Source organism: Oncorhynchus mykiss, chromosome 29 (genome assembly GCF_057628025.1).
Source record: "Oncorhynchus mykiss isolate SJ-2025 chromosome 29, ASM5762802v1, whole genome shotgun sequence".
NCBI lineage: Eukaryota > Metazoa > Chordata > Actinopteri > Salmoniformes > Salmonidae > Oncorhynchus > Oncorhynchus mykiss.
Window position 1 is genome coordinate 16,222,931 of NC_143050.1, and position 13,904 is coordinate 16,236,834.

The 13,904-nt window shown below is 43.8% G+C and overlaps 1 protein-coding gene across 1 annotated transcript in view; it reads left to right on the forward strand.

Annotated features, from left to right (window-relative positions):
* Positions 1 to 13,904, forward strand: part of LOC110510054 (gamma-aminobutyric acid receptor subunit rho-3-like) — a 17,780-nt gene continuing 3,876 nt past the window's right edge. Inside the window, exons 1-6 of the mRNA XM_036967893.2 lie at positions 1 to 3,415; positions 4,391 to 4,503; positions 9,483 to 9,550; positions 10,133 to 10,356; positions 10,520 to 10,602; positions 11,557 to 11,694. Coding sequence (XP_036823788.1) covers positions 3,273 to 3,415; positions 4,391 to 4,503; positions 9,483 to 9,550; positions 10,133 to 10,356; positions 10,520 to 10,602; positions 11,557 to 11,694 — 769 coding nt within the window. The 5' untranslated portion in view covers positions 1 to 3,272. The remainder of the gene's footprint in view (positions 3,416 to 4,390; positions 4,504 to 9,482; positions 9,551 to 10,132; positions 10,357 to 10,519; positions 10,603 to 11,556; positions 11,695 to 13,904) is intronic.

A 13,904-nucleotide genomic window follows, 5' to 3' on the forward strand; every position in this document is an offset into this window, starting at 1 on the left:
CAGCCTAGCCCACACCAAGCTCATCACAGCCTAGCCCACACCAAACCCAAGACAGCCTAACCCACACCAAGCCCAACACAGGCTAGCTAACCCACACCAATCACAACACAGTTTAGCCCACACCAAGTCCAACACAGGCTAGCCCACACCAAGCCCAACCCCTAACCCACACCAAGTTCAACACAGGCTAGCCCACACCAAGCCCAACACGTAACCCACACCATCCCAACACAGCCTGGTTCACACCAAGCCCAACACAGGCTAGCCCACACCAAGCCAACACAGCCTAGCCCACACCAAGCCCAACACAGCCTATCCCACACCAAGCTCATCACAGCCTAGCCCACACCAAGCCCAACACAAGCTAGCCCACACCAAACCCAATACAGCCTAACCCACACCAAGCCCAACACATGCTAGCCCACACCAAGCCCAACACAGGCTAGCTAGCCCACACCAAGCCTAACACAGGCTAGCCCACACCAAGCCCACGCCTAGCCCACACCAAGCCCAACACAGCCTAGTCTACACCAAGCCCAGCATAGTCTAGCCTACACCAAGCCCAACACAGGCTAGCCCACACCAAGCCCAACACAGGCTAGCCCACACCAAGCCCAACACAGGCTAGCCCACACCAAGCCAACACAGGCTAGCCCACACCAAGCCCATCACAGCCTTGCCCACACCAAGCCCAACACAGGCTAGCCCACAACAAGCCCAACACAGCAAAGCCCAACACAGCCAAGCCCACACCAAGCCCAGCTAGAGGCGTGGGCTCATTCTAATATTTGTGGGAGCACACAGATTGTTTTTGTGCAACCATTATTGAGAGTGTCATTCGAGTTTAAGTGTTTGGTGAATGTCCTTTTGTAAAATCCTGTACACTGCCAATGATGAAGTCTTTAAATATACTTAATTAAGTGAATGTGATTTATAAGACACGTAACAGTTTATCTTGTAAAATGACATGTCTGATATTAACAACATTGTTGTCATTCTGATACAATGTATCACATTCCCTAAATATCCGTAAGGCCTGAAAATGATATGCATTGAGTTTTTGCATTGAGTTCGTTCAATTGTAAAACCACATTATGATGAGAAGTGTCCCACAGACCAGTCATCCCATAGGGGATGATAAACAGAGAGAAGCACTGAAGAAATACACAACAATTTCACAGCAGAATTGTATGATGTATGTCAATAATGAGTGGCTATGGTTTTAATATATTAAAGTATATGTGTGTCAAGCATCTTTTAGTCTGGATGCCTCACTCTGTTGCCATGGTTTACCAACAGTGAGCACTAGACTAGAGGGTGTGTTTGCAAGATGGTACTGTCATTTTATCCACGTGTACATGTCTCCTTTATGGTCCCTAGGAGGTGCGTGTGAGAGAAAAACCTGGCTCCATGTGCATGCCTTAAAGATGGCAGCGCTTCTCTCTGTCCTCAATCAACGCTAATCCCAGATTAAAGGAGAATGCCACTGGACTGGGATTATGCTGTGGGCGCTTCCATTTTATCATTGATTCTTCACCAGTCTCTTTCTGTCAAATTTGTAGACGTCCTGTACGGTTTTGTTATTTTCTATTCATGTGTGTTTACTCATCACTATAATGTCTGTTTGTTTTGTTTAGATTTTCCTCTGTGTCATATGGTTTAATTCTGTTTATATTCCAGTGATTCAACCTTGTATCCATCCATTCCCGGATGATCATATCCATGAATATTACCAGCAGTTATCCAAACCCCTTGTGGAGACATTAGCATACATTCTGGTTGTTAAAAGCCAACATTTATTTAACTGACCTGACAATCATGGTTGGCCTACATTAGTCAATGTACACATTGAAAAGGAAATTGTTATTTTAAATGACTGGAAAATATGCCCAGCCTGGTTTAAACTGTAGACATTACACAGCCAATGCCTAATAATAGAAAAGCAGCTGTGAGACCACCATTTTAGTCCAACCTTCAAATCAATACAACCAGTACAGCAAAATGAAGAAGACATACTCATTTTCGTTCCTTTCAAGGATATATTCTATGAATGATGACAATTGTAGAAGAGCAACGTTATTGTTACTAGCACTATTCCTGTAATAATCCACCAAATCAGAGGTGTCTGTTCCTCTCTTAATATCCTGCTTATCATCTCAACTCTGATTGCTCTACCTCACCTCATTTTGTCACACAGATGCTCAACTAATCTAGTGGCATTAAACATTTGATGGTTGTCATTTGGCTATCCATCTCCATAGCTCCAGATTAGCTGGATGTTGACTGTTGATGCTTTGCAGATGTTAAGAGGAGGATTTAGGAGGAGATTTAAGTGATATGATAAAAAAGATTTGGGGGTAACAGAGTGCATGACTGTAAGGTTTAGATGAATGACTGGCATGTGGCAGACCCTGGTAGTCAACTGTATGCAACGGTAGGTTTACAGAGGTATAGTACCAAAGGGATAGGATTGTTGTGCTGACAGGATAGCAATAACTGGACATACTGGCATTGACAGATAGTATAAACCTATTCTATGGTCAATGGTTTAAATAAATCCATGGTAGCTATCCAAAATGCACAGATGCTTTTCTAAAAATCTGAATAAGCAAGTGGAACGGATATGTTGAAATCTGTTCCTGCTGACATCGCAATCACAAAGCAATTCTAGGGAAAACCCTGGATCCATACTCTGAATGTGGGCTACATGCTTTTTCTTTTTATCTGGGGAGAATCATGATTAGAAACTGTTGGTTGTGTTATCCCCACCCCGCCCTCCCCTGGCTCCAGTTTGTAGGTTACTGAAAGATTTCAGCAACCACACATAAGAAGATTAGAGAGGAATTAACATCATTCCTTTGTCATTATAGGAATAAATTGATATTTGGTTTTAATCAGAGGGAGGGGAGAGAGGAGAGCAGGGAGAACAGGATGTGCCCTGAGTAGCATAGAAGCACGAGCCAGAGGGACTGGCACTAGGACACGGGCAGGCGAAAACACACGCTGGAGGAACATTTTGTGGCACTGGAGCTGATAGTTGGATGCCTGGATCAACGTGCAGCATGTAACAGAGGACGAGAGGGTTGTATAACACAGATCTCTCAGAGCTCTGCTTGTCCGCTGTGAGGTGGAATGGGTGCTGCTGGGATATGGATGGGCCACCGGACAGGGACAGTCGGGACGTCCCACTGACCTCCTGGAAGATCTCTGAGAGATAGACTCAGACGCATTGGAAATAATTCCTGGTTGCTCCAGCTCTTCCAGCCCCAGGCATGAACCTGGTGCTCCTGGCCTTCAGGCTGATGTGCCTGGCCTGGCTGTGGCCTGTCACACTGCTCAACGGCAGCCACCGACCCAACAAGAGGAGGCACAAGGACGTGTACCTTGGGGAAAACACCAAGAACCAACATGGAGGGTGAGCCAGAGTCTAGGGGTGTGGTCCCACTGGAGTTGTGTTATGTTCTTGTCAAGGGTTGTGTTTGCTTATCTTTTCTGTTTGGTTTGAAGCTGGTTTGTGTATAGTTCTGGAAGCAATGTTTCATTTAGTATACACACCACAGGATGTTACTGTTCTGTTGATCTGTTGTCTGATTGACATGGTTAAAAGGTTATTTTGGGGAGGAGTTGTATTGTTTAACATGGAATGCTATTCATAGATTCAATGCATCAATCCAATCTCTGTGAATTTTAAAAAACACTGATGGTGAATTTACCATGGTCGAGTGAATCATCTCCAATGTGTGCTGGGACAGACGTCATTACTGCAGTGCATTGTGGATAAAGGCCAGGGCAGGTGAGGTAACCACAGGGACTTAGAGGTAATATCAGGGTCCCGAGTTTGGGTGGGGACACCTCGTAAGAGAGAAGCAGTAATTTGTGGGTAATGATGGAGAGGGGATTTGATAAGGGGTTTGAGTGTACGCCAGAATAATTTGTAAAAATAGAGTTGTTTGTGTGTCTGTAGTATGGGTATAAATAGTTTGATTATAAAATGAGAATATCAGTTGAATGAAGTTTTGTATGATGCTATTTAAAGGCTTTGCGAGTGATGATGCATGGCATGTTGTCACTCAAATTGGAGGGATTCATCAATCATGTAATTTGACCCTCTACTAACTGTAATGTGATTTTAATAAGACATATAAAGTGAAATTAATCATTCTTAACAGCTAACACCCCAGAGAAGATGTTGCTGCCTTAATAAGAGAGCGTTGGTCTCTCCGTGTGTGTGTGTGTGTGTGTGTGTGTGTGTGTGTGTGTGTGTGTGTGTGTGTGTGTGTGTGTGTGTGTGTGTGTGTGTGTGTGTGTGTGTGTGTCAGTTGGTGTGAGTGTGTATTTCCTAGGAAAAATTACATCTGATATGCTGATCTGTGTCCGCTTTGCTCCTCAGACGAATAGACTTTAAGATGAAAAAGTCTGACAGCACCAAGTCCCTGCTAATTAAATCTGAACAGCTGCTCCGTATCGAGGACCATGACTTTGCAATGCGGCCTGGCTTTGGAGGTAAGACCACCCCCCCCCCCCCCCAGTCTCCTTTGGCTTGGTGGGAATACAACATATTTGCGTGTGGTTGAACTATGACAACATGAAGTTTGGATGTGACTGTGTGTGCTTTTACCAGCAGCTGTTGGGTTTGACTCATTAATTAAGAGTGAATGGGGAAGTCAAGGGTCATTCGAGGGAGGGAGGGAGGGAGGGAGGGAGGGAGGGAGGGAGGGAGGGAGGGAGGGAGGGAGGGAGGGAGGGAGGGAGGGAGGGAGGGAGGGAGGGAGGGAGGGAGGGAGGGAGGGAGGGGGAAAAGGAGAGAAAAAGAGAGGACAATGGAGCTTTACCTACAGTAATTGGTTTTCCATAACGTGCCACACAGCAGATGTGACAGATTAGGTATAATTCAGGTTTTGGAAGAGGCAGCATTAACGCTAGTACTGTGGCTTGTATGCTTTCTCCTGGAGCAGAAAGTAGGTTACAGTGTCATCTTTTGTAACACCCCATCCCAAAAAAAAATCACTGACCCAGATTGTCTGCAGAGCCTAGCAGACATAGACAGCCTGCAGCCGAGAACACAGATGTTAGAACTATAGTAATCTGGATTATAGTCCATGCTTTCTGAAACAATACCAAATGCTAAATCTTACTGGGCAGTCCAGAGCAGCAAAGAGCATACATACTACCGCAGTATGGTCATTAGGTGTTCAGAAAGTGTTGAACTACAGATCATGTGTGTCAGTGTTTGGGATCCCACTGTAAACTGTCACTGAAACATGTATTTTTCATAGCAGTCGTATTGAAGGCTATAATGGCAGTTTGGCTACATATTTCTAAATGTGGTGTGATGGCACGTTATGGAATTATGTGCATTTAGGTTTCCATCTGGCTGTTTTCCTATCGATTCCAAACTATCCCTGTGTTTTGTCTGTGTTTGTTTCTGTGTTTGTTTCTGTGTTGTCTAGGCGAGGTGGGGTGAGGTAGATGGAGGAAGTTAATCCCTGTAATGTTGAAATGAGATTGGGCAGGTCACAGAGAAGGGTACATTTGGTGGAATTGAAATTAGGAAACCATTTTTCCCTGAAATTGCTTATCTTTCAAAGAACTCATTTTGATACTGCCATGAGCACTTTAATCCTACCAAGGCAGATATGTAACTCAGTCTGTTAGCTCTACTGACACGTGTGAGACAGGGGCAGTCCAACTCAAACCCCTGTCATGTATTTTGAGGGAATATGGAATTGCTCCTCCTTCATAGGGTATGTCAGAACGGTAGATGCACGTATCTTGATTCTAGATGGATGTATCTTGATTCTAGATGGATGTATCTTGATTCTAGATGGATGTATCTTGATTCTAGATGGATGTATCTTGATTCTAGATGGATGTATCTTGATTCTAGATGGATGTATCTTGATTCTAGATGGATGTATCTTGATTCTAGATGGATGTACACTACCATTCAAACGTTTGTGGTCACTTAGAAATGTCCTTGTTTTTGAAAGAAATGTAAAAAGTCTGTCCTTTAAAATAACATAAAATTGATCAGAAATACAGTGCATACATTGTTAATGTTGTTAATGACTATTGTAGCTGGAAACGGCTGATTTTTAATGGAATATCTACAGAGGCCCATTATCAGCAACCATCACTCCTGTGTTCCAATGGCACGTTGTGTTAGCTAATCCAGGTTTATCATTTTAAAAGGCTAATTGATCATTACAAAACCCTTTTGCAATTATGTTAGCACAGCTGAAAACTGTTGTTCTGATTAAACAAGCAGCTTTCTTTAGACTAGTTGAGTATCTGGAGCATCAGCACTTGTGGGGTCGATTACAGGCTCAAAATGTCCAGAAACAAATCACTTTCTTCTGAAACTCGTCAGTCTATTCTTGTTCTAAGAAATGAGGGTCAGCCTCCCAGAGTCAACACTTCACGGTTGACGTTGAGACTGGTGTTTTGCGGGTTTTCTAATTATCAGTAAACTTGGATTAGTTAACACAACGTACCATTGGAACACAGGAGTGATGATTGCTGATAATGGGCCTCTGTACGCCTATGTAGCTATTCCGTTAAAAATCTTCAGTTTCCAGCTACAATAGTCATTTACAACATTAACAATGTCTACACTGTATTTCTGATCAATTTGATGTTATTTTAATGGACAACATTTTTTGCTTTTCTTTCAGAAACAAGGACATTTCTATGTGACCCCAAATTTTTGAACAGTAGTGTATATTGATTATAGTTGGATGTATATTGATTATATACAGAGGTATATTGATTATATACAGAGGTATATTGATTATATACAGATGTATATTGATTGTAGATGGATGTATATTGATTATATACAGAGGTATATTGATTATAGTTGGATGTATATTGATTATATACAGAGGTATATTGATTATATACAGAGGTATATTGATTATATACAGAGGTATATTGATTATAGATGGATGTATATTGATTATATACAGTGGTATATTGATTATAGATGGATGTATATTGATTATATACAGAGGTATATTGATTATAGATGGAGTTATATTGATTATAGATGGATGTATCTTGATTATAGATGGATGTATATTGATTATAGATGGAAATATGTTGATTATACTGTAGACGGAGGTACAGTAGCAGTCAAAAGTTTTGACACACCTACTCATTCAAGGGTTTTTCTTTATTTGTACTATTTTCTACGTTGCAGAATAATAGTGAAGACATCAAAGCTATGAAATAACACATATGGAATCACGTAGTCACCAAAAAAGTGTTCAACAAATCAAAATATATTTTATATTTGAGATTCTTCAAAGTAGCCACCCTTTGCCTTGAAGACAGCTTTGCGTACTCTTGGCATTCTCTCAACCAGCTTCATGAAGTAGTCACCTGGAATGCATTTCAATTAACAGGTGTGCGTTGTTAAAAGTTAATCTGTGGAATTTCTTTCCTTCTTAATGGATAGCCCTATTTGGTTAAAGACCAAGTCCATATTATGGCAAGAACAGCTCAAATAAGCAAAGAGAAACGACAGTCCATCATTACTTTAAGACATGAAAGTCAGTCAATCCTGAAAATTTGAAGAACTTTAAAGGTTTCTTCAAGTGCAGTCGCAAAAACCATCAAGCACTATGATGGAACTGGCTCTTATGAGGACTGGCACAGGAAAGGAAGACCCAGAGTTAATGCTGCTGCAGAGGATAAGTTCAGTAGAGTTACCAGCCTCAGAAATTGCAGCCCAAAGAAATGCTTCACAGAGTTCAAGTAACAGACATCTCAACTTCAACTGTTCAGAAGATACTGCATGAATCAGACCTTCATGGTCAAATTGCTGCAGAGAAACCACTACTAAAGGACACCAATAAGAAGAAGAGACTTGCTTGGGCCAAGAAACGCGAGCAATGGACATTAGACGGTGGAAATCTGTCCTTGGTCGGATGAGTCCAAATTTGAGATTATTGTTTCCAACCACTGTGTCATTGTGAGACGTAGAGTAGGTGAACAGATGATCTCTGCATGTGTGGTTCCCACCGTGAAGCATGGAGGAGGAGGTGTGATGGTGTGGGGGTGCTTTGCTGGTGATACTATCTGTGATTTATTTAGATTTCAAGGTACATTTAACCAGCATGGCTACCACCGCATTCTGCAGCAATACGCCGTCCGATCTGGTTTGCGCTGAGTGGGACTATCATTTGTTTTTCAACAGGACAATGACCCAACACATCTCCAGGTGGTGTAAGGGCTATTTGATCAAGAAGGACAGTGACGGAGTGCAGATTCAGAAGACCTGACCTCCACAATCACTTGACCTCAACCCAATTGAGATGGTTTGGGATGAGTTGGACTGTGGAGTGAAGGAAAAGCAGCCAACAAGTGCAACAGTCTTGAAGGGAACTCCTTCAAGACTGTTGGAAAAAGTATTCCAGATGAAGCTGGTTGAGAGAATGCCAAGAGTGTACAAAGCTGTCATCAAGGCAAAGAGTGGCTACTTTGAATCTAAAATATATTTAGATTTTTTTTAACACTTTTTGGGTTCCTACATTTTATAACATTTTATTTTACCTTTGTTTAACTAGGCAAGTCAGTTAAGAACAAATTCTTATTTTCAATGACAGCCTAGGAACAGTGGGTTCTGCCTTGTTCAGGGGCAGAACATGATTCCATATATATTATTTCATAGTTTTGATGTCTTCTCTATTATTCTACAATTTAAAAAATAGTAAAAATAAAGAAAAATCCTTGAATGAGTAGGTGTGTCCAAACTTTTGACTGGTAGTGTATATTGATTATAAACGGATGTATCTTGATTATACTGTAGATGGATGTATATTGACTATAGATGGGTGTATCTTGATTATAGATGGACCTATATTGATTATAGACAGATGTGATAGGTTTGATATGATAAGGACTTAGAATGAAAGGAGATATGGAGAGAATGCATTTATTAGTTTGGTGACACAGCGTCTCTGGGATCCCTGAGTTATGAGGATGCTGTGTCTTTGGGGAGGGGAGGTGTGGGATCATCTGTGTGTCTTTGGGGTTCTGTGGGGCCCTCTAGCCTGCAGCAGTATTCAGCGGGGAGAGTGATGGACAGGATAATCACAAAATAGACCACAGTGTCACAGTATCTCTGTTGAGACCAAGCATAGCCCAACGTTGCTCTTTGACCCCCTTGTTAGGGTTTCTCTCTTATTCACAATTTGTTTACAGTAAATTGCATTTCAAGTACAGTGTTTGGGTTGATTTACAAATATTTTGGTCTTAATGAGAACATTTCTCACGAACTGTATAACTAAGGCTGCATGTGCAGACAGATGTGAAACACAGTGAGGCTAGGTCATGAAACAGCTTTCAGGTTGAGTAGGACATGCTAAAGCCTTGAGTCACGAATCCATATGACAGCACACCGCCAAAAGCCTGACTAAACTTGCTCTCCCTGTCAAGATGGACATGTGGAATCTCAAGCTGTTTTTTCTCCCATGTAGGGGCAGCTATTCCTGTGGGCATTGACGTGCAGGTGGAGAGCATTGACAGTATATCTGAAGTCAACATGGTAAGTCTATAAACCTCTGTGTGTAAGTGTGTGTTTTTTGTGTGTGACCAACACATTGAAACTCACTTTCACAAAATGAGACAATCCATATATTCTGTCCCTCATCCTTAAAGGGATAGTTCACCCAAATTTCAAAATTACACATTAGTTTCCTTACCCTGTAAGCAGTTTATGAACAAGTAACAAAATGCTAATATCAGTACCATGACTTAAATGAGATTTGTGCTATTAATGTTAAAATGTTAGCATTTGGAAACAGTGCCAGACAAACCAAAGCATGGATTGCTGTCATACCTTGTCCATAGACAAGGAAACCACTGTGTACATTTGTAATTTGGGGGAACTATAACTCTAAGTATTGGAAACCTATTCTACTTTATTATGACCAATTTCATGTTGAGGCATAACAGTCAACTCAAATATAGATTTTAAACACGTAGAACCTGCATTACCCTGTCTCTCGACCTACTGTACATAAAAATCATTTTTGTGAACCATTATTGACATACAATTACTCTCTTGATAATGTGCTAGTTTGTCTATTGGGCCTAAGCATTGGTGTGTGTTGGTGTGTTTGTATAGGACTTCACCATGACTCTGTACCTGAGACACTACTGGCAGGACGACCGGCTGGCCTTCCCTTCCAGCAGCAACAGGAGTCGGACATTTGACGCTCGGCTAGTGAAGAAGATCTGGGTGCCAGACGTGTTCTTTGTCCACTCCAAACGTTCCTTCATCCATGACACGACCATGGAGAACATCATGCTGAGGGTGTACCCTGACGGCAACATTCTCTACAGTGTCAGGTACACGGAGAATGGGCCTCCTTTACCACAGGAAGCATAAGGCCTTCAGGATAGTGTACCATCCTATACTATTGCTGCTTTATACACATAGGACACATGGGGATTTGTTTTTCCGATGCTGTTATATTGTGGAGCATATTATTGATTGTGCTCTTCGTTTTAGGATCACTGTGACTGCTCTTTGCGCCATGGACTTCAGTAGTTTCCCACTGGACACACAGAATTGCTCTCTGGAACTGGAGAGCTGTGAGTATAAAACAATAAGGGTATATGTAATGCGATATATTGTATATTAGCTCACGTGTATTCATAGAAAGGAATTAAAACATAATATGGAACAGTTGGCCCTCCTCTTTTTATATAGATAAAATCACATTTGTAATCCACGGTCAGGTCAGTTTGTGTCCATAATACATGTCTTTTTGATGCAGGATTTACCAGGGATTAAAAGTCCTGTTCATCTTTATAGAAACAGAGGCTGGGTCGTTCCATGAAATGAGGGCCATTTGCACCCCTTTGATATTCTAAGTAGAAATTGTGCAAAGATATTAATTTTAAAAGCTTGTTTTATTAAAGTGTACTTTAACATAGCACACAGGGACAATTAAATAAATACATTTTGATATGAATAAAGACTTCTGTATTTTGACATGTCCCTCTGTGGCTTGTAGGAAGATTTTAACCCACTTAACCCCAACAAGTTCACTATTATTGTAAAGACACAGTTATTTTGTTGCTTTGACAAAGTCATTTCCGAAGATGTTTATTTATTTAATGTTATTAGTGATTCATTTTAAAGTAAAAAAAAGAACTTTTCTTCCCACCAAGGTACACTACTCAAAAGGCACCTAATTGGTGGAACGACCCAGCTACAGGCAAATTGAAGTTGGTCATTTCTTATCAGTCATTTTATACACTGATGTTTCAATTGTCATGATTGTGTTAAACCTAACCTCAGGCGACAGTGCAGTGTACCTTACCCAGATTACAACACACACACACACACACACACACACACACACACACACACACACACACACACACACACACACACACAGAAAGCATGGCCCTGGTCTCAGAGAAGAGGTGGTACTACTGAATCTCAGTGTCTCCTCTCCTCTGAGGGACATAGCCCATGATTCTTCTAAGAGAGGCTACACAAAGGAGTTACCTTCTACCCTGTTCTCTCCTCTCTTGAAGACGCATACAATGAGAATGACCTCATGCTCTACTGGAAGAACGGGAACGATTCATTAAGGACTGACGAGATCGTGCTCTCACAGTTTTTTATTGAAGAATTTCACCCTTCCTTCGGGCTTGCCTTCTACAGCAGCACGGGTATGTGTGGTTGTGTTGCACCCTGATGCATAGGGACATACAGTGCTGTTCCTCGGTCCTCAGCTTATTCTTATGTAATTTAACTGCGTTGTAAGAGCCAAAGCCAACATCCCAACCCTCCTGCTTCTGATTCCACTCTGCCAGTCTGAGGAGAGCGAGAGTTTAGGAGATTTTCCTCCACAGAGTGTCAGTATGGAATCCTGCCCAAACCTCAGTAATAACTTGTCCATTGCATCATAGCCATGTGATGTCCCATGTGACTATCATTTTGACTAGATTCCTTCCTGTGTCATAATGAGCTCTGATTACCCAGAGGGATGGTGATGAACTGTTCCAGCAAGAGTGACTATCTTTCTCTTTTTCTCTCTCTCTCTCCCCCCCACACACCTCTCTCTCTCTCGCTCTCTACCACCCCTCTTCTCTTTCTCCCCTAACTCTTTCTCTACCCCCACCTCTCTCTCCCCCACCTCTCTCACACCCCATCCCCTCTCCCCATCCCCTCTCTTTCTCTCTTCCTCCACCCCTCTCTTTCTCTCTTTCCCCACACCTCTCTTTCTCCCCCACCCCTCTCTTTCTCTCTTCCCCCAACCCTCTCTCTCCCTCTTCTCTTTCCCTCTTTCTTTCCCTCCTCTCTTTCCATCTCTCTCGCTCTCCACCCCCCTCTTTCTCTCTCTCCCCCAATGCTCTCTTTCTACCACCACTCTATTTCCCCCAACTCTCTCAACCCAACTTCTCTCTATCTCCCCCCACATCTCTCTTTCTCTGCATCCCCTCTTCCCGCCCAACTCTATCTTTCTTCCCCCACCCCTCTCTCTCTCTCTCCCCAACCTCTCTCTCTCCCCCCACCTTTCCCTCTCCACCCCCCTCTCTGTCCCCCCACCTCTCTCTACCCAACCTCTCTCTCTCTCTCTCTCTCTCTCTCCCCACCTCTCTGTCTCTTCCCCCATTTTCTCTTTCTACCACACCCCCCTCTCTCTCTCCCCACACCCCCTCTCTCTCTCCACACACCCCCTTCTCTCTCCACACACCCCCCTCTCTCTCTCTCCCCCACCCATCTCTCTCTCCGTACCCACCTCTCTCTCTCTCCCACATCTCTCTCTCTCTGCCCCCACCCCTCTCTCTCTTACATTCTCAACCACCCCTCTTTCTCTATCCCCCCACCTCTCTCTCTCTCTCTCTCACCTCTCTCTCTCTCCCCCACCCCCTCTCTCTCTATCCCCACCTCTCTCTCTCTCCCCCACCCCCTCTCTGTCTGTCCCCACCTATCTCTCTCTCTCCCCCATCTCTCTCTCTCTCTCTGTCCCCCACCTCTCTCCCCAACCTCTCTCTCTCCCCCACCCCACTCTCTAAATCCCCCCACCTCTCTCTCTTCCCCCCACCCCTCTCTCTTAATCTCCACCACCCCTCTTTCTCTCGCTCCACCCACCTCTCTCTTTCTTCCCCCCACCCTCTCTCTCTTTCTCCTTCTCTGTCCCCACCTATCTCTCTCCCCCCAACCCCCCCTCTCTCCCAACCTCTCTCTATCTCCCACCCCTCTCTCTTTCCCCCTCTCTCTACCCCCACCCCTCTCTCTATCCCCTCGCCTCTCTCTCTCTGTTCCCGCCTCTCTCTTTCTCTCCCCCACCTCTCTCTCTATCCCCCACCCCTCTCTCTGTTCCCCCACATCTCTCAACCCAACCCAACCCCTCTCTCTCTCCCCATGTCTCTCTCTCTTCCCCCACACAACTCTTTCTCCCACATCCCCTCTGTCTCTCTCTCCCCCATCTCTCTCTCTTTCTCTCTCTCTCTCTTTCTCTCTCTCCCACATCCCCACCTGTCTCTCCCCCACCTCTCTCTCCCCCACCTCTCCCACCCCTCTCTTTCCCCCTCTCTCTACCCCCACCCCTCTCTCTATCCCCCTCACCTCTCTTTCTCTCCCCACCTCTCTCTCTATCCCCCACCTCTCCCACCCCTCTCTCTGTTCCCCCACATCTCTCAACCCAACCCAACCTCTCTCTTTCTCCCCACCTTTCTCTCTCTTCCCCCACACAACTCTTTCTCCCACATCCCCTCTGTCTCTCTCTCCCCCATCTCTCTCTCTCTCTCTCCCCATCTCCTCTCTCTCCCCCAACCTCTCTCTTTCTCCCCCAACCCCTCTCTCTCTATCCCTCACCTCTCTTTCTATCTCTCCCCACCCCCTCTCTCTGCCACCTCTCTCTCTCTGTCCCCCA